General features: G+C 41.9%; 1 protein-coding gene across 8 annotated transcripts; it reads right to left on the bottom strand.

The window, feature by feature from the left end:
• On the bottom strand, positions 1 to 27821 carry LOC134860947 (inositol polyphosphate-4-phosphatase type I A-like). Of its 8 annotated transcripts, none has more exons than XM_063877837.1 (26): positions 27698 to 27821; positions 22867 to 22931; positions 18467 to 18703; positions 18009 to 18053; positions 17747 to 17865; positions 17454 to 17570; positions 17134 to 17213; positions 16788 to 16899; positions 16223 to 16313; positions 15424 to 15571; positions 15160 to 15290; positions 14954 to 15058; positions 14523 to 14631; positions 13506 to 13692; positions 13076 to 13291; positions 12486 to 12627; positions 11997 to 12155; positions 11231 to 11263; positions 10559 to 10731; positions 8162 to 8285; positions 8019 to 8086; positions 7733 to 7932; positions 7539 to 7636; positions 7273 to 7385; positions 6981 to 7135; positions 1 to 5004 (listed from the first exon to the last, which is right to left on the bottom strand). In XM_063877837.1, the coding sequence occupies exons 3-26, from the start codon at positions 18570 to 18572 to the stop codon at positions 4824 to 4826; spliced, it is 3012 nt and encodes a 1003-aa protein (XP_063733907.1). In that variant the 5' UTR covers positions 18573 to 18703; positions 22867 to 22931; positions 27698 to 27821; the 3' UTR covers positions 1 to 4823. The 8 variants fall into 8 exon arrangements, with proteins under 8 accessions (XP_063733907.1, XP_063733911.1, XP_063733909.1 ...); XM_063877841.1 differs by having other exon boundaries at positions 1 to 1074; XM_063877839.1 differs by having other exon boundaries at positions 13506 to 13689.
• Positions 27822 to 27940: the final 119 nt, after the last annotated feature.

The following is a 27940-nucleotide window of genomic DNA, read 5'->3' as shown; positions in this document are numbered from 1 at the left end:
TGTTTTCAGAAGTTTTTAATCTGAATAAATCCCCAGAATGCAGCACAGTATGTTTGAATGTTGAAAATAACAGGTAAATACAGAACAACATGTATAGGAGTGGTCAGCGGTAGGATGGCCATTCCACAGTGTGGTTCTCCCGCAGAGAAAAGTCACATGTGGATTCACAGGAAGAGCCCCGGCGCCCCGTGTGGTAAAGAACAGTCAACTAACATGTGGCTTAATACTCCAAAAGGGAGGAACACTACTACAAATAAGTGTAAAAATGCAAAACATATGTTCCCCTTTTGAGAAAATTGTTATACAGAGGATTCTTCTCTTTAAATTTGGGGTAAAGATAACAGTTTGGAAACTGAAATTGCATAGAAACCAAATATGGAACGAAGAAGTGAAGCCTGCAGAGTTATTGTCCTTTTAGCTTGAGCCTTGTATAAGATCCTTCTTTGTTCTGTTATTCACCTATACGTAGACACATATCCTGTGGATTTATACAGCAGGGTTTAAATATTCAGTGAAGGCTTACTTCCGAACTGCATGGATACACATTGGCTGGCAACGAGAAGAAAAACAACGCGTCTAAATACTGTGGCTGGAGAAGGGAAATCCTGATTGTATATAACTGGATTATAACGTGTGATAGTTAAGATTTATCTGTTGATTAACGGTGTGTAGCATAAACATAAATGCTTCATTATATCAGTGCTTGATCAGGGCTGAGGCAGTGCTGTTCATTTACATATTTATAAGAACAAATAAAAAGCTGCTGTCGGACTCTTGTATGCATAATATGGCATAAGCATCTAATACAGTACTTAAAAACAGTTGTACCAGGGTGGTAGAAATAGTGAGTTACTGTTTATCAAACGTGTGAAACAGTAACCAGCTGAAGCCTTCCCAAAACACAGCAGCCATATTGTCCCATAGTATTCCGGACTCCCTGTTCAGGTTTCCACCTTCCCGAAGGTGCCGTCAGGAGGTCGGTAGTGTTTGGGGAAGGCTTTGAGTTGCAGCGAGTTGAACGCGTACTTACGGCAGCCGACGTTCTTCACCGTGTTTTCCCGCCTGCAGCCCTCACTGAGGAGACACAACCAGGACACGAGTGAGGGCAGAATAATAAACACAAACAATATGAGAAACTATGAAAGGACACTTACTTTGCTGCAGGGTTTCCCAATTATCAACAATCAATGAATTAAAGGAATAGTTCCCCCCCAAAATGATCCGCTACTCACCCTGTGTTACATTATTGACACACACACACACACACACACACACACACACACACACACACACACACACACACACACACACACACACACACACACACACACACACACACACACACACACACACACACACACACACACACACACACACACACACACACACACACACACACACACACACACACACACACACACACACACACACACACACACACACACAGGTGGAGGCAGAAAGGGTTTATTACAGCGTGGCGTTCAGGGACACACTGACTGGAGCAACATGGAGGCACAGGCTGAAGCTTTTTGACATGTAGCTGATAACAGAGGAGGAGCACTGCCAGAGGTTAACGTCTGATTCATTTTTACAAGACAGATATTACAATTCCTGACCTCTTCTGTACAAGTTAACTTTGACAGACTGAAATAAAGCTAGGACATCTCTAAGCTTCAGCTGAAATAAACATTTGAATTCTGAAGGAAAACTTCCTCACAATAACTTGCAGTTAACATCGTTACACACATTGGTTGGTCCTTATTGTTCTAGTAAATACATATCCTTTTAAATCATATGTTAATTGTTACAATTATCAACTAACATATAAGCTCAGTTGTTAACAGGAGGGTTCAGATGTTTAAAGTGCAACTTGAGAATAATGAATGAACAGAAACCGCTGCATATTCAGCTGTGGGATAAAGTGACAGCATGGCCCAAGCATACTCATCACACGTTATAGATGGATATATTCATATATAATCGCTGCTTTGCAAGAAATGAGGACAATATATAGCAAACGTTGAAGGCAATACATAAATACACCGTATGTACAACCATACAAATATATTCATCAGGAATCATAAGAAAGAAAGTAATAGTTCCTGCTGTCTTAGTTATTACACAGCTGTGTACGGGGTTACTCCACCTTAAAGCCAAGTCAAGCATTGATTTGATAGAAAATAATTCCTGTTCCTTCACATCCCTGCAGCTCACTGATTCATGAATGACATATCTGTGTATTAGATGCATTTATAGATCACTTGTTTCAAATATAAGCTTCTGTCTCACAGAGGTAGTTCTCCTAAAGTAATACAAAATAAAAAGTGAGAGTTAAAGTACTTTCAAAAGGGAGTGGGTCCACTTCTGGGAAATGTATTGAGCAATCGAAAGCAAATGATTCGGTGAAATATAAAGCTTATATTCTCAAAGCACTTCACAAAGTCTAGTTCCTCCTTTCAGGTTACAGCACAAAGACATGTATGTATTAATAAGAAGCTCATACATGTTCAATGTTCTGTCCCCGAGTCTCAGTACTGAGTGTAGAGAGAGTGTTGGAGTCCGGGGGGGTCACGAGGTGAGCTCCCACAGGAGGATATTTTTGTCCTGATCCATTTTCTTACTGGGTCGATGTTAATGAGAAGGACGCTTTCATTCAGCTGCAGATTGTTATCTTTCTAACTGCTGAACTTGACCCCTCTTTGCCGTCAGTGGGGTTTGTTAAGAAGTGCTTCACACATTTCTTGTCCTTTTCATTCCCGGACCTGTACTTCAAAATAAGCTTCTTATATTTCACATTAAATATTCAAATATGAGTGTTCAACAGTATTGGGGTTTACACCCTAGCAGCTGGGAAATAAGAGCTTGGCTTTACCGCTCATATATATTTTTTCCACAACAACTAATCACATACAAGAGCTGCGGGAATACACGTATAATACATCCCAAATAGGAAGCGCTATACAGCGGGGTGATGTTAAAGCTGGATAAATATTCGACTCATCGTTAGATTGATTGAGAGAGGTATACAGCAACTGACTTTGATAGTATATTCATTATTTCAGTCACATTTTAAGCAGAAACGCAACTGATCGGATTATTTCAGTCAGTCAAATGTGAGAGTTTGCTGTGTTTCTTTCTTAGATTGGTTAGTAAACTAAATATATTTGGTATTCTGACTGTCAGCACGGCAAGAAAAGCTATTTGAAGGACGTTAACGACAGATTGCTTCCCAAAAATTCAAAACAAGATGCATTAGAGGTGGCCTGCATTTAGACAAATAGGTCACAACTTTCCAGGCTTAAACTCTTTACAAACAAATCCCACACACCTGAATTCTTCCATTAAAACCTGACTTCACGCATTTGGCACAAGCATGGATACATTCCTCATCTGTTTATCTTACAGCTCAAGTGCAAAAAAGAAACATGCTACTGATTATGGCTGCAATTTGAGCCAGCCTCTTGTAAACGGACACACATAGATGCTCTAAAGGATCGCCCTGAATATCCTACATTCAAACATTTGACCTTTGACTTTGTTTTGGGCGACTTTCACTGCATTGTCATGAAAAGCTAGCAAATGTTTATTTATCTCAGAGGAAAAAACGCAGTTTAGTCCTTCATTTATCAGTATTCTGATATATGGGGACACCTTATTTGAGAGATCGATTCCTTTCGACCCCAGTAGAGGCTAACGTTAGGATAGATTTCATCAGGAAAGCATATATTAAGCTGCATGTAAACGGAGTCATTACTGACCCAGATCTAAAAGCAGGAAGACTGAAATAAATAAAAAGAGCACTGCCTGAAAATATATACTGTATGTATATAAGCTAATGTGAGCTTTCTCTTTTTGGCACAAAATAAAAGCTTAGTTTGCTCCACTTCGAGCTAGGTGCAAAAGCACATGGAAGACAATGATAAGAGCGGAAATTAAATAAGATCCTTATTGTCCCGTTACCGTAGCTACGATCACCATAACTCTTTCCTGAAGCAAGATTTATACACACATACTCTGAACGCTAATATACATATTCACAACTCTGGCCTACAGACATAGAAACGTCACTTTGAGTACAGTTTGTTGGTGGAGAATAAGGCAAAGCAACTGATCCTTAATCTCTCCGTCAGAGGGCGATGTAAACGGGTTTTCTTACGTGAGAGTGAAAGACGTTGATTTGATCCAATAAAGTTCTTTTTAGCTACGACTTTGACTGAAGCCACACTAAGCCGGCTGCATTTGTTTGGTCCTTTTTTTAAAGAACAGTCCCCAGGGTGGATGCATCTGGAAACACCAGCCTTACGTTTATGTCATTATGTCTATATTATATTAGGCTGTTTTGCTTAGCTGAAAACAGACCTTAAATGCTGCTAAAGTGTGTAAAAACGAACAGAAATTGTACAGAAAAAGGGATGTTTCTGGAAAACGATAATGCACCCAAAGATAAAATCGAAAGTAGAATTAAGATCACACGTATCCGTCTGGAAATCTGTTTTCAGATTTGGAAGGCTTACTGTCGTGCCGACGCGATGTGATGTGGAGCTTCAAAGAATCAAATATGATCCTGGCTTGTAAGCTTGCAAAAGGAAAAACTACAAAACAGGAAGTGCCCATTAACCACAGAAACAAACAAAAGGGGTGAGATTTTTCATTGATGACAAATGGGGCATCAGGTGGGAAGTCCTTGGTGATTACTGTGCATGCTTAACACACACACACTCACAGGACAGTGGCACAGTTTCAGAAACACCCTCAAGAGTCCGTGTGGAGTATTTCCACGCTTCCACAGTCCGTCACTCTCCCACAGAGAGCAGTTTTTACGCTCAGCTGCAGCGGAGTTTGGCGAGGAAATACGCCACACTGAGAAAGATCCACACCACCAGCAGGTTGGGGCTGAAAGCCAGCAAGGGCAGCGAGTACAGGAGGCTGGGGTCCAGCCGGAGGTCCCGCACCGGCAGCAAGCCGCTCAGGTTCTTCTGGATCACTCCCTCCCTCGTCCCAATTCTGCCGAGGCACGGGGAGGAGGGAGGAGGAGGTGTGGAGCGGCAAAAAAAAGGTTGGATGAAAGGGAAGGTGGTGCAAGAGCGGGAAAGAGTTGAAAGGCAGGTTTAAGAGAGGAAATTAAAAGAGGAAATAAGCAGGACAATGAAAGATGGGGAAAAGCAAGGAGGGAAGTGTGTGTTGCAACAAAGCCCAAATCAAAAAGGTGGCATGTATACATGCACGGTGGGGAAATGGAAAAGTAACAGGTGATACCGGCGAATAATCACAATGACAAAGAAGCCACAGACAGCCGTTTCCATGGTGTGAATATTCATAAGATATAACAACAAGTGGGAATGGATTACAAACCAACCAGAACAGAAAAGGAGCCAAATCATGAAAAAGAGGAAGAGGGAAAAAAAGAGAAGAGACAAAATTAAGAAAGATGTTTCCACGTCTTTCAGAAAAAGGAAAGGAGATAAGTAAAAGAGCTATGGCTCACCATGTTTAGATTATTTATGACATGGGGTGAGGAGGGAGGGAGGGAGGGATACAAGAGCAATGAGCTGGGTTCACTTGGGAAACCGAAATGCAGAAAAACATCCTTTAAATGTAGGACTAGGAGACATTTGGAAGTACCTTGGACTGTACACAGGATGTGTTTGCCAGCTGATCAGAAAACCAACACACTTTTAGAAGTATTGAGTTTTAAGAGAATGCTAACATGCAGTCAGTCTCTGGTTCAGATTGAACTTCACAATGTATTTAAAGGATGCATACATTAACAATAAGCTTCTTATTAAGGGTAAGAGGGGGGACGGAGGGTAGATGTGGAGGAATATCTAACATGCGTCACAGCTCAAAATCATTCCTGAGAGCATGAATAAATGAAGCGCTCTAATGATCAGAAAGCAGTTTTCATGCTCGTCGGCTGATGAGGAGAAGAGGAGACAGGGAGAGGAAACGGTGAAGACACGTCGTACCATGCCAGTATTTGAATGACAGTGCAGCTTTAGAAACACGTCTTTTGTACATGAAACTCCACTTTCAACACATTTCCAGACAAGAACATTCACACACTTGAGTTTCAAATCAGCTCATGGATCTATCTCAGCAAAGTTTGGGGAACATACGTTCCTCTGTTAGAAAGCTCTTTAAATGTTGTCTTCAGATGTTTGCACTGCGTCTTATTTCCTAAATAACGTTAATTCAAATCTGTTGAACACTTGAAAATGTAAATACAGCTAAATATTTTATAGGGCTTTTTTCAAATCTTAGTCATGCTTTCACCCATTTTCTTTCCGAGTCATCTTTTCAAATATGCAACATGTACTTTTATTTACAAAAAGACATTTGTACTATGCATGTATGATTTGGCCATGCTGCAAGCAAAATCCGACAAAAAACTGAAGCACCTTAAGTAAACACGGACTCAGCTGCAGAGCAGAGCCAAGCTAAATGTTTTAATGCCACCTTATTGTAACATCGATGAAGAAAAGAAGGAAAGAAGGAGGCAGCAAACAATAGGTGACGCCGATAGAGCATCAAGTGCTCCGATGATACAGATAAATAAAACACTCTGCCCGCCTGTTAGGGACTCCGAAACCTCACGGAGAAGACAGACGAGACAGCGATGGAAAGACAGAACTAACAGAGCAAGAAGCACTCACAATCCAAAGAGGATCCCCTCACTTTAAAAGCAGCTCTTTAGAACATTGTCTCAAAAGAAGGTGACCTTGCTTTTTGACAAGAGTTTGGTGAAGTAAGCTGCCAGGTGAATGTCAAAAGGTTCAAGGATCCTCTTTACATGAACCGGCAACTTTGATCAGTTTGCTTCACAGAGGAAATCCCACATGGGCAAATCATCGTCTGTGTCTGGATATGTTTGTTTTCCTTTGACCTTAGTGCCTTCAAGAATATTAGGCGTAAAATACTTTACAATTTTTGCCCGTGTGTGATTTGATCATTTTCATTCAGGAACTGTGAGGGCGTCCTACCTGCGCATGCAGTCGAGGGCCTGTGTGAAGACCTGCGGCGCCATGCCGTGCTCGTGCTGCAGGATCAGGCACTGCTCCAGAGTCACCGACATGGCCGTGCGGTCTTTGGCACTTTTGCAGCTGGTGAAACGCACGCCGTTCAGCCGGCGGCAGATCTGAGGCAGAGAGGGAGAGAAGGTGTAAGTGAGGGACCCATAGCGGCAGAAAATCACATATTGAGCGTTTCAAAGGGAGGTTCTCAATTCCGGATTAATTAAATGATATTTGATGAACAAAAAAGCAGAATCTCTACCTCAGCGGCCTGCCATAGGATGTCTACGTTCTTGTTTTTCCGGGCATGGACATTCTGCCCCAGGAACCTCAGCAGCTCAGGGAGACACGTCTGAGAACGAGACCTGGGGAGGCCTGAGGGGGGTTCGGAGATGGAAAATATGGAACAAAGAAGAAGACTAAATTAAAACGAACCAAAGTATCTGTAGAAACAGCTGAAAAAGGATGCTCCTGGCCTTGCTGTTGTCGTTGGTATTTGCTTAACTTTGCACACACTCTATTACTTACAGTCCTCAGGCAGCACTTCTTTGAACTGCTCGTAGTATGAGTTCAGTCTGGAGAGGCTCTCCACGTTAATGATCTCCTGCAGGGATGTGTCTCCAAACCTGAACAACAGGAAGACAGCAAAATGTTTCCTTCGTGGCTCAAAGCACAACATCCTGCTCAAACCTCAGCCCTCTTTTCCTTTCCTCCTCACTCACTTCTCAGCGAGCGTCTGCTGCTCGTTGATGCCGACGTTGAAGTGCACGGGCTGGACCCTCAGCAGCATGCCGCTCTGGATCTCCCGCGGCAAAGCGTCGAACATGGTCCCTGGCAATGGGATGCGGACATTGAAGCCGTCCCGGTTCCCTGTGATGATGGGCAGCATGTCGGGGGCGGAGCTGCCGGTGGCCTGGGTCACCTGAAGTGAGCAGGCAGGGAGGGAAACTAAATAACTTTCAATTCCCGCTGCTACACATTCAACATGCTAATGAGACTTCTTCCTACCTTGAAGGTGACATTGCGGAGATCCATGATGCCGACACTCATGTCCTCCAACATGGCCAACTCCTCTCCTGTGAACACACGTGGGTCACAGTGAGCTCCTGATCTTCTTAAAGGTGTGTTTGTTTATGTGTGTGTCTGTGTACCGTAGGTGCTGAGCAGGGACTCAAACTGAGCGAGCAGGCCGATGGTGTAGAGCTGTCGGAGAAATCCATTGTCACGGAGACAGTTCCTCAGTTTGATAATGAAGCCGCAGATCAGAGCGGTGAGCTGCAACACACACACACACACACACTCTATAATTTGTACAAAATGAAGACGTCTATCACATTTATCAAATACTGTCACTGTTTTAAAAGTTACTGTACTGGGAGATACAATACTTTTAAACGATATTTCATAATTCTTTCAACCCTTTTGCCTACTTTAACTACGTTGCTCCAACATCCTTAGAGGTTAAAACACTCCACTTCAAAACCAATATTCTCACGGCTGTCCAAAGGAGGCAGGAGAGATCGCATGTCTACAATATCTACAGTAAACCTGCTGAATAATATAGAACTGTTACTGAAATTCTTATTCTTATTCTTTAGTAGGATCCCCTTTAGCACTAGCATAAGCGTTGGCTATTCTTCCTGGGGTCCTCACACACACACAAAACAAACAGTAAACAAAACAAAAAGCAAAATAGAACAACTCATTTCCTCATATGAACAATGGTCATCATCACAAGGCCAACCCACAGGCAGTTACATGTTACTCTGTAATGCTCATAGAATGTTTGAGCAACCTTTTAAAATGTACTTGAGAATTTTCCTGGATTATGTGGACTGGTAACGAGTTCCAGCTGACCATGGCTCTGAACATGACTGTTTTCTGTCTGATATTTGATCTAGGTGTGGGTCATACGAACCTTCTTTCTATTGCATGTCTTGTGTGATAGTTATGTTGAGTGTGTAATATATGAGGTAAGTGTGTCACTGTAATATTCCTGTAAGTGGACCTGTCTGACACTCAACCATTTAAGGGTCTCCAACATTTCAGTCTCTCTGGTTCTGTAGGAGTACTGCAGTGCACATCGTGCTGCCTTATTTTGAGCTACTTGTAGTTTGTCTAGATCTTTTTCTGCAGCACTAGACCAGATAACAGAACAGTCATCAAGCTGTGACAGAACCAAAGCATCTAGAACTTGTCTACTGACATCTTTTGGCAAATATTTTACAATTCTTTTAACAAGTGACACACTTCCCATTTTACATACATTATCAATTTGTTTAGACCAAGATCATTTTTGATCCAGAGTTATACCTAACAGTTTCGTTTCCTTGACCTGTTCAATTTCAATATGGTTTAAATGTAATAACAACGTAGGTTCACCTTTTAACTGATGATTTGATCCTATTATTAAAGATTTAGTTTTCCAGCATTAACTTATTATTTATGACCCACTCTGAGATCTGTTCTAGATCCTTGTTCATACAGTGACTCAGCTCACTTGTAGATGAAGCTGCTCCATATATTGTCGAGTCATCTGCATACATTACAATTTTGGATTCTTGTAGCACTAATGGTAGATCATTTGTAAAAATAGAAAATAAAAGTGGCCCCAAAAACTACCCTGAGGAACTCCACAAGTGACTGACTTAATCTTTGACAAACCTCCATTAATAAAACAGTTTGACATCGATTGGTCAGGTAACGTTCTACCCACCTCAGCGCATTCAGATTAAAGCCATATTGTTTAGCTTGTGCAACAACAATGGATGATCAATGACATCAAAGGCAGAACTAAAATCAAGTAGTACTGCACCCACTAACTTCCTATCATCTACCTCCACCTTCCAGTCACCGGTCATCTGTGTTAAACAGTACATGTTGAATGGCCCGGCCGGTAAGCGTGTTGGTAACCAATGTTAAGATTGTGACCTTAAAGTGTTTTTGTATTTGGTTAAAAATGATTCTCTCCATTATCTTTCCTAGTGCTGGTCACAAACGTATTGGGCGGCTATTTGTACCAGAAAATGGTCCAGCTGGATTTTTTGCAAGTGGAATCATTTTTGCTATTTTCCACGCCTGTGGGCAAACACATGTTCAATACTCACATTGATGATATAGCAGATAGGCTCTGCAACCACATCAGCAACATATCTAAGAAGTGTTCCATCTAAATGATCCACACCTGTTTCTCATTACATTTACCCAGTAGACATTCAACATCTGCAATTGTCACTCTCTCTATTTTAAATTTACAGCTTCTTATTTTCCATAATAAATAACAAGCTGCTAGACAAAAAAATCCCCTTTCTTTTTTGAGTGTTGGCTCAGGGAAATTAATCGTCTGCAGAGTGGGAGTGTTGAGGGTCTGCAGGTTTCTTTCCTGGCTCTTACTGTCTACAGTTAGCTATAGGCACATGAATACTTCATACTAATATGTGACAGGTGCACCCTCCAGCTGTGCAATATACAGATTTATGAACTCTTCCTCGATTCCCTGGCTGTGAGTCGTTCCAGCAGGTAACTGTGTGCCGTGTGTTAGTGCTGACCGTCTGGCAGAAGACCACGTCGCGGCGGTACTGCAGCGACAGGTCCATGGCTATCGTGGGGGCGCTGTCCTGCATCAGGAGGAACACCATGGACTTTTTGGCCTTGTCGCTCATCATGGCGACACACTCGGTGAGGGTGGTGAGGAGCGGGTACAGCGCCTCGCTCCACTCGCCTGGAAACACGCAGACACACAGAGCGTGGGCGTGAATACATTACAGAGGTGAGACTAGACACAATGCAATCTGACTTTATTGAACTTAATGGGATATTAAGTTCATTCTCATTAGAACATTTAGGGATTGTTGGGACAGAAACAGAAAACAAATGAAACAGAAAAGCAACAGGAAAAGCAAACGTGGAGTTACATAATGTCAACTTTAAGGGGTTTTCTGGGTAGAGTGCCTGATTTGATTGTTTGATGGGAACATGTTCAAGCTAAACCAGGATGGTAACATGCTCTTAAAAAATGTATTGGGATACAACATTAGGTGGTTGCATATTCAGCAATCAAACAATAAAATGAGATTGGTACTGGGTTTTTAGCTAATAAAAACATCTTAACAAGACAATTAAAGAAGGGAAATGACATCATGCCCTAATCCCACACCATACTCAAATATTAGCTGTTGAACCAGAGTCGCAGAGAAGCATGGCACGGGGGCAGCTCTTACCTGGGTACGCCTCCTCCACACAGGGGCTTCCATCTGAAGAGGGGACGGAGGTGCAACATGCATGATTAGCTGCACTGCGAGCCACGGGGCAGCAGAGACACACACACACACACACACACACACACACACACACACACACACACACACACACACACACACACACACACACACACACACACACACACACACACACACACACACACACACACACACACACACACACACACACACACACACACACACACACACACACACACACACACACACACACACACACACACACACACACACACACACACACACACACACACACAGATAACACTCTAAACCAGGGTCACAGATCTAACAACAGCCTATGTTTTTGAAGCTGGATTTGTTCTAGTTTTTAAAATAAAGGTGCTTAGTGGTGGCCTGCTGAAGCCTTTCGGAACTGCTAGCACCATTTTGAAGTGAAATTCTGGATAGAAATGTGACCCTGGTTCAGTGCAACATGTAGAGTAAGCACAAAATCTCAGATCCAACCGCCGGCTGCGTTCAGTCACGGAGCAGCACTAACAGAAGCAAAGCTAGAGAGTAAACATGTCCTGCTTTACGCTACAGAAATGCTGCAACAGTGTGGACAAACCAATGAGACAACAACAACAAAGACTGCACACTTAAACAAACTGCTTCACATTAGACCGGTTCCTCTCATGATAGGTTACAGATGAATAACTAGAAAACACATTTAGAATCCTGACATTTTGAATAAGAATAATAAACCTACAGGTGTGTTGTGCAGAGGAGAGGGCGGGCAGAGAGGAGGAGGTTGGTGGAGGTGAAGATGATCGTGGAGGTGAGGATGAGGATGATGAAGATGGTAAAGAAGCAGAGTCCTGTGATGAGCTTCTCGGGTTGATCCAATAAGCTCGTTTTGCTCCTTCATCTTTTCAGTCACACACAACAATGTCAAGTAATGCTCTTACATGCAGCCAATGTGCACTGTTGTGAATGACTAATATCTGAGGGTTTTTAGAGTAATGGTTTTTATTCGTCGTAATTAATAATTATAACACATTAAAAATATTACTGAGCAAGCCAATTAACCAAATGTGAATAGATAGAGAATAGTTTGGCTTAGACAGATTTAACCTACAAGATTGTCAGATACAAACCAAGCAAAACACAACGTATTTGTCACATTCTTCAGCCTAAAAGCTAAACAGAAATCCAAAGAATTAAACTAATTGAAAAGTACATTTGGGGTGTGTGTTACCTTTCTTGCTGGCACCTCCCTGTAGCTCAGTGAGTGTGCTGTCCTGACTGCCGACACTCGGCCTCCTCTCCTTCTGCAGCAGCTTGTCCACACGCTGGATGATGCACTCCAGAGATTTATCCACGTTCACCCAGACCTTCTCCTAAAACAGCACAGACAAGAAGCATCGTAATCCATTTTTCAGAGCCGTGCAAGAAAGGCCAAAAGGACTAATGGAGTAATTACAGCAGGGAGAAGAACAGAGCTTGAGGGGAGAGAAGATGCATGAGAGATGAGATGAATCACCTCATCATGCAAATCACGGCGCACGCCACAGTTTTTGCTTGACAGATTTGATGTAATGCAAGCGTAGAGCTCTATTACATCACTACAAACTCTTGTCTGTGGCTGCCTGGGGAAACAGAGGCCAACCACTGGGGGTTTGGAATAATTATGTCACATTTACAACTGTGTTTAATAGTTCACAGGTTTACAGGTTTACATATATGCATGTTCTTGCGCATTAACAAATAAGGTTACTCATTAATTGACTATTATATGAATAATACACAACTAAATCCTTTGCTTTTTGTTATTCCCAATGAACTCACCCACTCCTCTTCATGCCAGTCCACATGCAGCGAGGACCGGCTGTTGCTGCCGCTCCACTTGGCGAGCAGCGTGTCCTGGTCGTTGCGCAGGACTACTTGTTCCGAGTCGGCGGAGGGAGATGCTTTGGAGGCGATGTACTCGGGCCGCGCTGCGTTCAGGGCCTGAATGGCTGATGCCAGCAGCTTACAGTCGCAAACGGTTACCAACTGACGTGTCTTAGAGGAAAAGGCACATTTCAATTCTCAGAAATAACATAAAAGCACTCACAATAAAAAGGCAGTTCTCCCTCAAATGTTTCTCCTTACCTAATGCTTTATTTCTAAAGGCCTCTTTTTCAATATAATGGAACTAGATGGCGCCACAAGGAGAGTGATTTTGAAGACGAACTGTCCCTTTAAGCGCTCAAGAATGACAGATTTAGTAAAGTACCTTATCAGCCAGAATAGCGAGCGTCCTCTCCAGTCCGCTGGCAGATCGGTCTTTGGCGGCTCGGGACAGCCTCTCTGCGTAGTAGCTGACCTGCGTCTTCAGTGTGTTGATGTGGGCGATGATCTCTTTGGCTCTGACTATGTCCTGGGGCATGTAGACGATGGACTGCGAGCTGGAGAGGGCGCTGCTTAAGAAATCAAAGACGTGTGTTCTTTAGCAGAAGTATGCTGATGACCCTCTCCTATATGAACTGTTGACTAAAATAACAATACCCTTTAAATGTCTACTAACAACATAGCCTTAGCATGCACATGCCTATGGTTACCAATGGCTTAAGGGCTTCAGATAAACACAACATTACATTTCAAGTAACGAGGGGTCACTTTATAAATTCAGATAGACCTTCAAGAGAATTTAAGTCATTTTAAATAACGCTTCGATGTTGGCTTTATGTTTTCTGAATTTATAAAATGAGCGATATTTTAACAAACTTTGTGTGCTGTGTTACAAATATGTCAGTGTGCATTGCAACATACATTGAGGTTATTTCAATACTGTTCATACCAAATGCATCATGTGACATTCATTCAGCCTAACCTACTGACAGTTCATCCAAAATGTTTGAAACTTATTTCAAAAAACAGTGAATGTGTTTGTTGTGGAGGTACACAGCAGTGAGAGACAAACAGCGTACAAACAAATGAGGACAAGCAAAGCAAACTCACCCTTCCTCCTCATATACGCTGATCAATAAAAAGTAACAGAAACAAAATTACGAGGAAGCCGTGGAACTGAAGAGTTAAAGAAACAATGCATTTGTGTTTTTGAGTAAAGAAGAATACAGGGAAGCCAAATCAAAAAAAGATACATCCACACAAAATCATTTCTTATGGAGCAAAGGTTTTAAAAATGTCCGTAAAAGAAGGAAAACAGAGCGGAATCTTTGCTATTAGGGGAAAACATGCAACTGAGTTTTGTTTGTCCTTATTGTTAATGTTCTGTCCCCTCCAAACTTACTGTTTCTTGGCCTCCTCAAACCTCTGGATGAGTTTCCTCAAACCGTTGTTTTTGAAACCCTGGCAGTGAGCCGCCGGCGCTCCGATCGTTATCACATCGTACGTGTGTTCTGGGGAGGAAAGAATCTCACTGTATTCAAATATGAAATTCATATTGAATATAGAATATATTTATATTGTAGGTAAAAATGTCTCTTATTTATTTAGTTGATAATAGTTTTAAAATAGTTCTGTTTATGTATGCATTAATCAGACTCCGGATACTTTGTTCATCCAGGGGGGAAGCACAGTAAAAATAATAAGATAAATAGAATTACATCTGTTGTGTAAGCATAGGAAGCTGAGGCAAAAATAAATGAATAGAATACAAATATTTTCAAACATAGGTGCAGATGAGTTTTTCCATGTTACTCTGGAGGATTTATGTCTCACCGAAGCCCAGCTGATCCTGCACCCTCATCCTCTGAACGTGGAGGTTTGTGGGCATGAACTCGAGCTTCCTCTCCGCTTTCAGGTTGCTGGCTTTGAACGATGGACCTGACGTGGAACACACAAAAACAAGAGCATGGAAAAAAGTGTGACCTGTGGCGAACAGATATCTGTAGTGTTTTGTTGAAGGCTACGGAGAAACGTCTAACCTCTGTAGTTGTTGAGGTCCGACAGTGTTTCCTGGTATGTGAGTATTATGGACTGGTACTGAGAGACAATCTGTCGCCGCAGATTCTCCCAGCAGGGGGACAACTCTCCCAGCTCCTCCAGCTCACACACCCTGCAGAGGAAGAGGTTGAATAAAAATCGGCATCACACAACGCTTCTGATAAGCATCTGAAATGTTCCTGCTTTTCAGTTAGAGTTCATATATCTGGAACAAACTCCCAAAAACTGCAGGTCTGTTGCAGTACCTGGCTGCGTCCTCCTCCAGAAGCAGTTTGACAAACTGTCGGGGGATGTTTAACGAGAGGACGCTCTCGGCCATTTGCTCCAGCACCCGGAGGTGGTTCCCATCAGTCGAGGGGAAGCGGTACATCCTGGACATGGTGCCTCCAAACACTGGAAAATTGAAAATTAAATTTGCCTTGAATAGATTACGATGAATCTTTTATGATGTTGTTCTAGTTCTGCTGACAACTTTAGATGAAATAATATGTTTATTAACTGAGCTGTTCTATATAAACGCCTCAGAGGCAGTGAGGTAACCAGCTGAAATAAATGACACAAATCATTTAAAGAAAACCTCACCAAAACGATCCCACACAAAGCTTATTGTACCCATTGGTGTTATTTTTGGATGTGCAATCTATCTCCGAGGTAAACAGATCTGTCCCACTCACTGAAGACAATCAGTATATTTCAGCTGGATAATCAGATTCCTGGTCTGACGGATCGGTAAACATGGAGCCGTGCAGGCGACAGAGGTGGAGGACGGGAAGAAAGGAAACCATTTTTTTATAATTCTTTGGTGCACTTGTAATACTATGCTCATCTATATTTGTGGCAGTGTGGGATCATGAGAATAAAAGCCTTCACTAAATACAGATTTAAAGTCCTTTTCACATGAGTTTTGGGACTGCTGCCTGGATGTTGTTATAGCTGTCCTCTTGTCTGTGAGAAACATGTTTCCCCTTTGGATTATCTGCTTATGGCAAACGTTTGAGGTCATAATTATCATTTGTTTTAAACTAGTGTTTGTAAATGTCATACCTGAGCGCAGCAGGGGGTCTTTGCATAGCGAGGCGTACTTGATTCTGACTCCCATGGACTCTGTGAGGCTCTCATCGACCGGCAGTACCGTCTGCAGGACACACACACGAACAGGTGTTACACAGAGAGTCAAAAAGCACCTTTATCAGCCTGTACACTCCTTAGGCCTACACTCACAAACCCAATCCACACACACATGTCCTGTAAGTGCCCTGTGGGGCTGTGTGACAACTTTATCGTGACATATACAAGGTTAAGTGTCTTTTGTTGAATTATAAACCACTACACATAAACACAGACAAACAGGAAACACATTTTTCACATTAGTCGAGAGAGGATGTCCGTCAACTGCCGGAAATCTGACACTAACACGAGAAAAAAGACCTGAAATAAAGCATCATCTGGTCTGTTGTTTTCCAGGCACATGGGGCCAGCAGACAGAAATGAATCCTTATCCATTTCAGATTTTATTCCAGCTGAGGTTCAAGGTTGAGTGTTTTTATGTTTCTTAAAATACAGAAATAAACGGTTTAACCAAATGCTCCAGGAGGACCGTGTCCCTCACCCGCCCGTTGATGCCGTCTGGCAGCCAGCCGGCCGACAACCTCTGATCTGCTCTGTCCTCCATCTGCCAGGCAGCGACGGTGATGTTCCCCACGCGCTCGTTCTCTGCTGATCTGTCCATTCAAACACAGGTACAATGAATTCATCGTTTACTCTTTACTGTGAAACAAGGGTGAAGACAATAAATCAACAGGGATGTAAAGCAAAAGTACCAAAACTATATCATAGAAGAACGCACTTCATTTTTGTTATTACTAAATGATGAATCAAATCACAGTATGTATCAATGTCTACATTTTAGTTGTTTACCCTTTTTGCATGTGTGTGCGTGCGAGTGTGCGTGTTACCTCAGTTCAAGCTGCAACCTGTGGCTCTTCTCTTGCAACAACTCCTTCACAGGAAAAAGTGCCGAGCCCAACATATACATCTGGAGCCAGAAAACAATGGTCATTTCAGAGGTTTTCCTTTACTAATTCCACCTCCAGAAAACAGACACGTATCATTTTGCTGAGCATTAACGCCACCAACACTTGTGTTGCATAGCAGAACTTCAGAATCGTTTAATCCAAAGAAGACACTTGTGTCTAAAAGTACTCAGATTTAATGTGTTCCCATTGTAAAGCATTACATCTGAGGACCCTGTGAGTAAAGAGCTGCCTCTTCGTACCGTGCCCTGCGAGCGGTCCTTGACGTCGTACACGGCGAGCTTCACCTGCGTCTGCTGGTTGATGTTGGACTCCTGGAAGAAGGCGATGCTGCTGAGGAAGATGGGGTTACTGGTGCCCTGCAGACAGAGGCAGTAACACATCAGCATTACTCAAGCCTCCGTTTTTATTCAACTTCTTGTGCTAGAAACGTGGTATTCATATCTACAGCAAAACAAACATTAAGGCCGTGTAGGTGGATACAATAAAACCCCTGTGACTTTAAGAGGTTGATAAGGCGTCCAAAGAGTCTGACCTCTATGACCTCGGTCTGGGCGTGTTTGGTCCAGAAGGCCTGCGGGGGTGTCGTGCAGCTCACTGCTACAAAGCTGTTTGGTTTTCTGTCCAGAGATGGAGTCATCAGGTCTGTGCAAACTGGAGGAGAAGCACTGCATGAGCCAAGCTGCGCGCCATACTTTTTATACACATGAAGCACTTTTATATTACTTCTTTTAACATTGAGGATTTCAAGTTGCTCTCATCATCTAAAAGCCAAAATGTGTGTGAATGTTACTCACCCACGCTGAACTCAAGCACAGGCTCATCTGGGTCCTGACTGTTTCCTGGAAACCAAACCAAAGTCATTAGATATTAAAGAAACATTTGGAAATAAATCAGCTTTTTCAAAGACTTCTCAAGGGCTGCAGGTACCCTAAATGTAATCATGTGCAGCACGGATTCATATTGATGAGAGCAGTAGACCACCATGATGAAGGAGATGCGTATGATTCATCACACTGTGATTGTTTAGAATGTTCCTCTGAGCTATAAGCACTGCAGACTCTTAAACTGACTCTGATATCCACTGGGATATGTTAGCATATATGACATTACATCACAGTCCTCTGGACTCATTACGCTCCCGTGGTTAAAGGGGTGATCTGCTCCCACACAAGTGTAATACTCAGCGTGTGTCAGAGAGTCCTTTTAGATTTAGTGGTGCTGCAAGTGGCTGAGAAAATAACCTGCTCCTCACCAGCGAGAGCGAGTCCGATCATCTCATTGGACAGCTCGAAGGTGCTGGCTCGGTACACCGACCACGGCCTCTGGATCCGGGAGCCGCGCTCTCGGACCCCCGCCATGCCTGTCCGGGAAGAGCGGGCGACGGCAGGAGGCCTGAACACACACCCTCACACACACCCTCACACACTCCCATGTGAGGTGCCCCTCTTCCTGCGTGGATCCACAGCTGCTCCAGAAAGCAGCGTGTCCTCTATGAATAAGAGCGATACAATCAAGCAGGTTTTCAGATGACATTTTGAAAAGTTAAACAAGTTATTTTCTCAGAACTTAATAAAGAGAGGAATGAAGAATAAGAAACCGGTTGTTATCCATCTGTAAGGCAGCCTATTAAAGAAATGTAAATATATGAATATTAATAGACTGTAAAAGAGAGGGCACGTGTGTTTAGCATGCAACTGAGCATCAAAGGTGTATGTACAGCATGCGTCAGTGAAAATAAAAAAGTGTGTGCGTGTCATCCCACATAAAACTTAGAATTTGCACGTGCCTGTTTATTCTCAGCATATCATGATGTTGCTAAGAGACTGTAGGTTTATCCTTTAAGTCCTCCACATTGTTTTTGTATTCCTGCTTCTCTTCCTCCTCATTGTCCCACTCTTTCGGTCCCTCCTCTCTGTCCCATTTTTTGAAGAGCAATTAGCCTATTTGCAGCAATGGGACAGTATCTATGTCTATCTTTGGTAGCTGTGTGCTCTTTATATCGTAGGAAAATGTGTTGAATTGATTTAGGTTAAGGTTGGAAATAGCCCATGCCACAGATTTAGCATACATTCATGGCGTCTCCAAAAATGAATGATATTTATCATACGGTTTAAAAACAGGCCCACAGAGGGATCTCATTTTTAAAGTGGTTCTGGGTTACTGTTTGACGGACCATATATGTGATACATGGCCCACTTTGGTCAGCTCAGATGCATGCGCATCCTGCATGAAACAACAAAACTGGGATCGACCGAAATGTAAAAATGCAGGGGGAAAAATAGAAAAGCCTGCAGTGAAGGGAACGTCTTGTTGTTTGTGCAACAGCATGAGCTGTGACAGTGCTGGAGGCCCCACAGACACTCAGTCATCAGCCTGAAGGGCCTTTTAGATGAGCGCCAGAGTGTTGATGAGCGCTGACACTGGCATGTAAATGCAAAACAGCTCAAAAATAAAATGATAGCTTCCTAAAAACAGCAGGACAGAGTTTATGATTTTAATAAGATAGGTCAGAGGGACAGCTCAAGGTAAGGGATTGATCACTGAATATCCCTTAATTGTCATTCTGTTTTTTTAAGATAACAAATGTCTTCCCTTTCTCCCTTTTTTAAAGTTGTTCATGTTATTGTTGTATAATTTGTTTGAATAACGGTTACTTTTTATTTGTAATGTATTTATTTGATACTTTTTATAGTAGAATAGCTTTTGTTGCTTTTGATTATTCAAATTAAATCATTTTAATTCATGAATAATTTATAATAATATTTATAATTTATAATAATATTTATAATTTATAATAATATTTATAATTTATAATAATATTTATAATTTATAATAATATTTATAATTTATAATAATATTTATAATTTATAATAATATTTATAATTTATATTTATAATAATATTTATAATTTATAATAATATTTATAATTTATAATAATATTTATAATAATATTTTATAATTTATAATTTATAATAATATTTATAATTTATAATAATATTTATAATTTATAATCTTTTATTTTTTTATTTGTATTTTATTCATTTTTATTATATTTCATGAAATTAAAATAAGTGTGCTATTCTTCCTTACACGTTTGCATTGGTGCTAAACATTATTATGTTTTTGTTCATATATTTAAATTATCCACGATCATGAGCAGTACTACTGTGACTTTCATTCCATCTCCCCATGTATAGTTACTGACCTATGCACATCGACCTGTCCATTAACATTGAAATTCAACTGCTCATCCTTGTATGCTTATAAAGATATGAATAATCAGATCTGTGTGTTCATTAATGTGGACTGCCAGTCTCCTCCAGCTCTGTAATCATGTAAGAGTTTGGAGGACAGCAGAAGAAGCTGTTGAGCTGAGTCATGGGTATAAAGAACCCTCGATAACCATGTTTACCACAAAGAGTTTCACATTCAACACAAGACAGAAACACAAGCTCTGTATGTTTCTGTAGCTGTTGTGTACTTGTCTGCTGATACAGAGACAGTCAGTCTGTCTCCCCGTCCCTCCAGATGTATAATCCCCAAAAATACACACACCAGCGCTTAGCCTGGTTCCTCTAATGTTGATACATCAGCCAAACTCTGCAGCACAGCAAAACTGCCCTTAAAATAAGTCTATAAAGTACAAGTAATGCAATTAAAATGCTACAGGGTATTTTGTTTTCCAGGCTTTGATACCTGCCTGATGCATTTCTTGCGCGGTTCAAACACATATCGTGAACACCTGCAGCAACCAGTGCAAAGAATTTGTGTTTTTCTGAATGTACTCCAGGAAAATCCCGATATCAATGCATCTCTGGCCCTAAACCAAGAAGGATATTTCCAGTGCCTCAGCCAACTGGAGTTACTTTTTCCACTCCTGAAGCCAAAAAAACACTATTGTTTGAGGGAATTAAGTCGAGCACTTGCTTCCAAGTTTCCTTATCAAAAACAGGTTCTTACACATCAGTCCACGCTTATTACGGACATCAACTTCCAGACCAAGTGAACATGTCCCAACTAATTATCGTCTACATTGCATTTACTGAGCTCAAATCTATAACTGCATTGTTATGCCTTTGTGTTTGAGCCACAGGAGGTGACAGATTAACACCTCAAATCAATTAGGTATTTCGGCAGGCATTGGGAATTTATTGTCTTGCCAAAATTAAAGAATCAAACAGGAGGAAGTGGACCTCTTCTCTGGCAGCTCAGAAACTCCACTGAGGGGAAAAAGCTGCCATATAAGGCAGCTCCAAATTTAGCATGGCGTGTGAGTGAATGTGTGTGTGTAGGTTTGTGAGTCACATGAATTAGGGCACAGAAATTCTGGGCCAGAGCTCCTCACACATAAAACCAAATCCGGGATTCATAAAGTGGATTTTAGCTTATTAATAGGGGAATAAACAAGCTTCAACATTCATTAAGTTAAGAAAGTACGCATTTACTCAGTTTCTACTCTTATCTGGAGCCACTTTGAATGCACAGGTCATATGCTTTTACCTTTCATCTGGTATTTAAAGGTGGCAGCGACTGTCCTCTCTAGGAAAAGCATTGGATGTTTGGGTAAAACGTATAAAAACTGCCAACATTTTTCTCACAAGCTAGCTGTAACTGGAGCTCCAAGTGCTGAGAAAGACCATGTGATGCCAGAGAAAGCTCCAGAGCAGCAACTGAACGGGAAATAGTTTTTAAGGTCAGGGATAAACTTTTACTCTGTTTTGGAGAGCCGTGACGAATGACTTGTTTAAGTTGGAGGACTCACGACTCAATTCCTCAGTGCGGAGACTTCCAAACATTTGAGCGTGTTGTGAAATCCGATATTTAAAGACAAGCCTTAAGAAGGTGAGCCACTTATAGCCGACAGTATCCTGTGTGAAAGATCATTAAATGTAAGTTACATGAAGATCATGTAGGTCCTAACACAACGCCCCCTGATTTGTGGAGGCGTCAGGGAGAAGTTACAACTTAGTTGAACTCTTTACACCAATTGTTTGCCTTGCAGGCTGTGCTCACATATTATAAGCACATGCGTGTGGTTGTGTTTTAAGCTCCTGTCTTCGTTTAAAGACACAGAAGGTGAAAGTGAGACAGAGCATGTGAGAGTGAGAGTCTTGTTAACCCTACATGGTGAAACCCAGTTTTACAGCTTCCTCCTTGCCAGGAGGCCTTTCACACACTGAAGACAGGGCATCACACCACACGTTTCTGAGAGAGAATGTGTCGGCCCACATCTCATAGCTAAGGACTAAATGTGGTTTTTACCAGGCGTTTTTCACACAGTAATAAACAGCTGATATACACATGTATCCATTACCACATTTATACATCAGCAGAGGAGGCAGCTGATGGGGAAAGCTAAAGCGGCACAAGAAATAAATGCATTTACAAATATAACAGCAGTTCATTTCACTGTTTTTGCTACAGATAGACGGGAAACACTGAAACACACTGCTGTACAGATGATTACTGTCCTGATTATTCCATTATAAGACCGGTCCAAGATGACGTTTTCAAAGTCCTGTGAAGCAGTGAGGGTCATTTTACCCTATATTTAATACAAACCAAACAATTAGACTGTGATATGTTCTAGTTGCAGCACTGGTAACATACTATTCTGAGAGTATATGGCGCCCCTGATCATTTTCTACTTACAGTTTATTAATGGGGTGAAGGAGAAGTGATCCAGAGTCACTGAGGATGAAGCAGAACTTGACAATCTGTAAAGACAAAAACAGCGCTATACATTTATTAGTACGACTTGTGTGTGCAAACAGTTAATAATGTCTTCTATAATTCATTACAGACCTATTGTTTGTCTGTCCACATAACTGCATCTTTGTGGGACATTCAGTTGAACGTCTGTTGTTGCTACAACAGTAACAGAAATAAAAGCTAAAGCGTGGATCAGTCCAAAGCTGACTGGCCCACAATTACAGTGGTGTTCCCTATTAGTGTGTGTGTGTGTGTGTGTGTGTGTGTGTGTGTGTGTGTGTGTGTGTGTGTGTGTGTGTGTGTGTGTGTGTGTGTGTGTGTGTGTGTGTGTACCCGGTGTGATAGACATTAGAATAAAGCATGAATAATTTCTTTAGAGGGACAGAGCAGCTGTAACCCTTTCACACAAAAATGAGCATCGCCCACAGCTTCAAACACAGGACGTGTGTGTGTGTGTGTGTGTGTGTGTGTGTGTGTGTGTGTGTGTGTGTGTGTGTGTGTGTGTGTGTGTGTGTGTGTGTGTGTGTGTGTGTGTGTGTCTTGCTCAAGTTAGCATTACTTCCTTCTGTTGTCTCAGGAAGTGTCTAAACGAGTCGGTCAGGCTGACAGTAACCTTCAGTCGGTTTTGTGTTGCACACACATCTGGCTGCGCATTATGATCTGTGTATTTGAACAGTAATGGAGGACGTAGAGCTGTATCTTAAGTACAATAACTGATAACACACTGTAAAAACACTGTTACAAGTAAAAGCCTTGAAGATATCGCATAAGGTTATGTAAGAACAGAGCCGTTTAAGATAATGTGCCATCTTGTCAAAGCTGTTGTGTGGGAGGGTGGATATTTGTCTGTCATCACAAGGGGGCAGCCCAATACGTGTCAAAAGATGTTACTGCTCTGATATCTTGCTGCAGTTTCTCAGCCTTTAAGGAGAAAGGCCATACATGTGTTTCCAAATCTCTTACAGTTGGTGTTATTCAAGGGTAACCTGAACACCCACATCTAGCTTGGCAAAATGAGCAGGTCGTTGGTGTGACACGGCGTCTTTGTGAAGCTGGATTCACCATTTCTTCGTAGCATTAGTATCTCAATGAGAAAGTTTATAGAATCTTCATTTGGGTCGAATTTGTCCACCCCTTGACCAAGGAGGTCAAGGGTCAGAGGGCTTTTCTCACCAAGCACCCATCATTAAAAATGAATACACTTTCATGGGAGTATAAAAGCAGAGGATTCATTTCAGACAGTAAGTGCCATATTTCACTTGTCAGGATGTTCACCTGCATTTATTTTACAAATGTAACTTATCAAACCACAACATCTGCAAACAGCTGTCAGAGGCTGCAAAATAATCAACATAGCAATATTTGCAGGTGCCATAGTCAAATGATGTCCTCTCAGATCCTTTCAGTATCATTTTCCAATTCTAATTGAAAATAATAATGCTAAATGATGCATATCTCCTATATCAGTCTAAAATAATCGCAATTAGTTATTTTTGCCGAATCATGCATCCTACATCTGTCCAATAACAGAGACCTTTAATAACTAACTTAGAGGAAGGAGAAACTAACAGATTCCCACTATGACAGCATTTTAATACAAAAGTGGACCAGAATAAACCTGCTTCTGCATTCACTGGAACTTAGTAGAAGTGTCTTTACATGGTACTGAAAATGTTCCACAGCACAGAATGTGTTGCTAAAGAAATTCCAGGATTGGTTAAAAGATGACCTATTAGCATACAGCATGATTGTGCATTTTCTCTCAAACACCCAAACCCAGCTAAGATGTCATCCTCCAGACCCAGGGTCACCGTGATGATCCGGGTGATGGCTGTCAAAATGCCGGTTAAACAGATGGGGGTTCACACACACCTACCCGAGGACGTCTGCTGCAGATGGATGTAAACAAACTCACGCTGCAGACGGCGTCACGAGGCACAGGGACTGCAGCCAGCCCTCCCTTCTTCCTATTCCTCTCTCTTCCTCACCCATAACCCTCCAACAGCTCGCTGCTTCCCAAACGCGCATGCCAATTAACTCTTTGTCTGCCTGGTCTGCAGCAAAAACAGCCTCTTCCAGTAAGGACTGAAGATAAAACAGGACTAAACGGAGGACTGTTGCATTAGTTTTAGCCTAGCTTTAGCTTAGCTGGTGCCAGCTTCCAGACAAAAGACAACTTTTAGCAATAATTTGACTACCTTTACTTCCAAATGTTCAATGTGTAAGTGAGGCAAGACACACACACTATAACCTGTCTACAGATTGATGTTCATCAGGAGCTCTCAGCACAGAATCAGAAAACAAATACAGCTGGACTTACAGCAGCTATCTTCTGCAGTGGAGGTGGATCGCACACACACACACACACACACACACACACACACACACACACACACACACACACACACACACACACACACACACACACACACACACACACACACACACACACACACACACACACACACACACACACACACACACACACACACACACACTTTGAGGCCTCTCTTTTTCCCCTGATGCTCATCAATATTTAATCTGGGTGTTGCATCAGAGCTCGCAGCATCAGTGTATCTGTTGGTCAGACCCTCTTACCACTCCTAAAGACGTCTTGGATGTTACGCAGCTTTTACTAATAACTAACCATTGATTGATTTATTGATAATGAAAGTAATTGTTAGTTGCATAATGAACTTTAATGATCAACTTTTTGAGATATGCGTTTGCACCTTCTGAGTTTAATCTGATGAGACTGATGAGTAACAGGCGATGTATTTTAGGTGAGGGGAATGACACACAACTCGTCATCACTGATCTGATTCCCCACGTTATGTCAGCTTTGTGCTTTCTCTTCCTCCATCTTTCAAAAGCCGACGAGCAATAACAGCTCGCTGAAGATACACGGTATGACGAGAGCAAGAGATGCAGAGGAAGACACAGATAAGGAGGAATCCTCAGGAGTCTGCTCGACCCTCCAGAGCTGAGGGGGAGAGTTTGATGAGTCACCACACACACACACACACACACACACACACACACACACACACACACACACACACACACACACACACACACACACACACACACACACACACACACACACACACACACACACTTTTTTATAATACCTGAAAAATGCTCAGCCAAACTCTTCATCTCAACTTGCCTGTTCTGACCAAACTAGCGAGTAAGTTATTAATTACAATTAATCCAAAACCATGTTCCTTACATTATTCTGTGGCAGGACTTCAAACAGCTAAGCCACTGATATCACCTCCTCCTGCGTTTCTACAGGAATGATTGCTATCCACTGTGTAGCCTAATTTATGCAGGAGGAACTGATAGTAGTTGGGATTTCCAAGACTGAGTGTACAAATATTCAGATAAATTGCAAACAGATGGTGCGTAACAATTACGGAGACTTAGTTTTGAATTTTTGTAACTTAGGTTTAGAACAAGGGATCTCAAAATAAGTGACTGCTGGGTTGAATTTAGGGTTAGGAGAGAGGGACCCTACACGAATAGCAGCCATAGGTATGTTATAATCCGCTAACATATGACTCTAGATCAAGCTCGGGTCATATGATGACACCTGAGGCAGCTCTACTCTGAACAAAGGCGGGGAAATTAGGCTAAAAGCTCCCAAAGCTATAGCTTAGATTAATATTCTGTCACATGCTGATCCAATCGTATGATTTCAGGCTTTAAAGAAACGATGTAAACTTGACAAAGGTGGCAACAAACACCTGTGTTCATCATTGATTCATCTGCAGGATATTTTCTAGGTGACTTGCGGGGATTATTTAAGGTTCTTTGTCAGATTTGTCAGTAAACATATTTTAATTTCATATTTGAAAGGCTGACAGACAGACATCATGTTCTGTCATTTCTGCACTCAAAATTACTTTACTGAGTACCTTATGTTTAGCAAATATAGTAACCATTAAGTTGACTTATTGCTGCAGACCTAAACTTGGCAGAACGTTGCTTCCATTTGCGTCTTGGAAAACATCTAACCCTCAAGTTTGTTGGTTTGCCTTACAAAACTCCCACCTGAAGCCACTTCCTGAATGAAAGTTTCACAGTAAGGGCCTGACTTTCAGGCAGGCCACTCTCTTCCCCCTTAAAGAGCACCACCAGCTCTTGGAAATCGATGACCTTGGCTCCTGCACAGCAAAACTCAAAACCACTGTGATGGTTAGGAGAGAGACTGCAGTGAAATGTGTGGACAACATGCAAAACTCAAATGTCTGCAAATCCAGTCAGAATACACACACACACACACACACACACACACACACACACACACACACACACACACACACACACACACACACACACACACACACACACACACACACACACACACACACACACACACACACACACACACACACACACACACACACACGTGTGTGACTTGTAGGCTTGGAGCTGCAACATCACTGCAATGCCACAACATCAGCAGGTCCAATCATGATGTTCACACACTTGAAGGAAATTGCACCCTTTCCTAAGTTACGTACTGACAGTTGTAGTCAGCTGTACTTACATTCTTTCTGTCCATGTTTATAAGTTACGAGGTAACAAAATATGTTTAAAATGTGTTCAGTTTATCAACATACGTAGTAACAAAACTAGACACAGCTACCGTTTCCGAACTTACCGGAACACCAACAAAGCTGCAACCGTTAGCTCATTACCCGACGATAGCAGTCATTACTTTACGTATTTTAGAATTACAATTAACCCTAAAGTCGACACCTACCTATGCAGTTGCGTATGGTGGGGAATTGTCCTTTCCTGGATAAAAAGGCAACTGTTGAGAGGTGGGTGTCCTCAAACTGCCGCACTGTCTCTGCTTCTTTCTGGGTACAGCCGCAGCGTCTGCCGTTGGCCACGCCCCCTACGTTTGCACGTTGCTGTCGTCATCACGCACACACTACGTAACGTTTTCAAAACAATAATACATGTTTTTTTACACCTAACTTTTTAGACATTCTTTTTTGTC

Source organism: Eleginops maclovinus, chromosome 24 (assembly GCF_036324505.1).
Source record: "Eleginops maclovinus isolate JMC-PN-2008 ecotype Puerto Natales chromosome 24, JC_Emac_rtc_rv5, whole genome shotgun sequence".
Classification (NCBI taxonomy): domain Eukaryota; kingdom Metazoa; phylum Chordata; class Actinopteri; order Perciformes; family Eleginopidae; genus Eleginops; species Eleginops maclovinus.
Note: the sequence above shows the minus strand (reverse complement) of the source record. Positions and strands in the feature narration are given on the sequence as shown.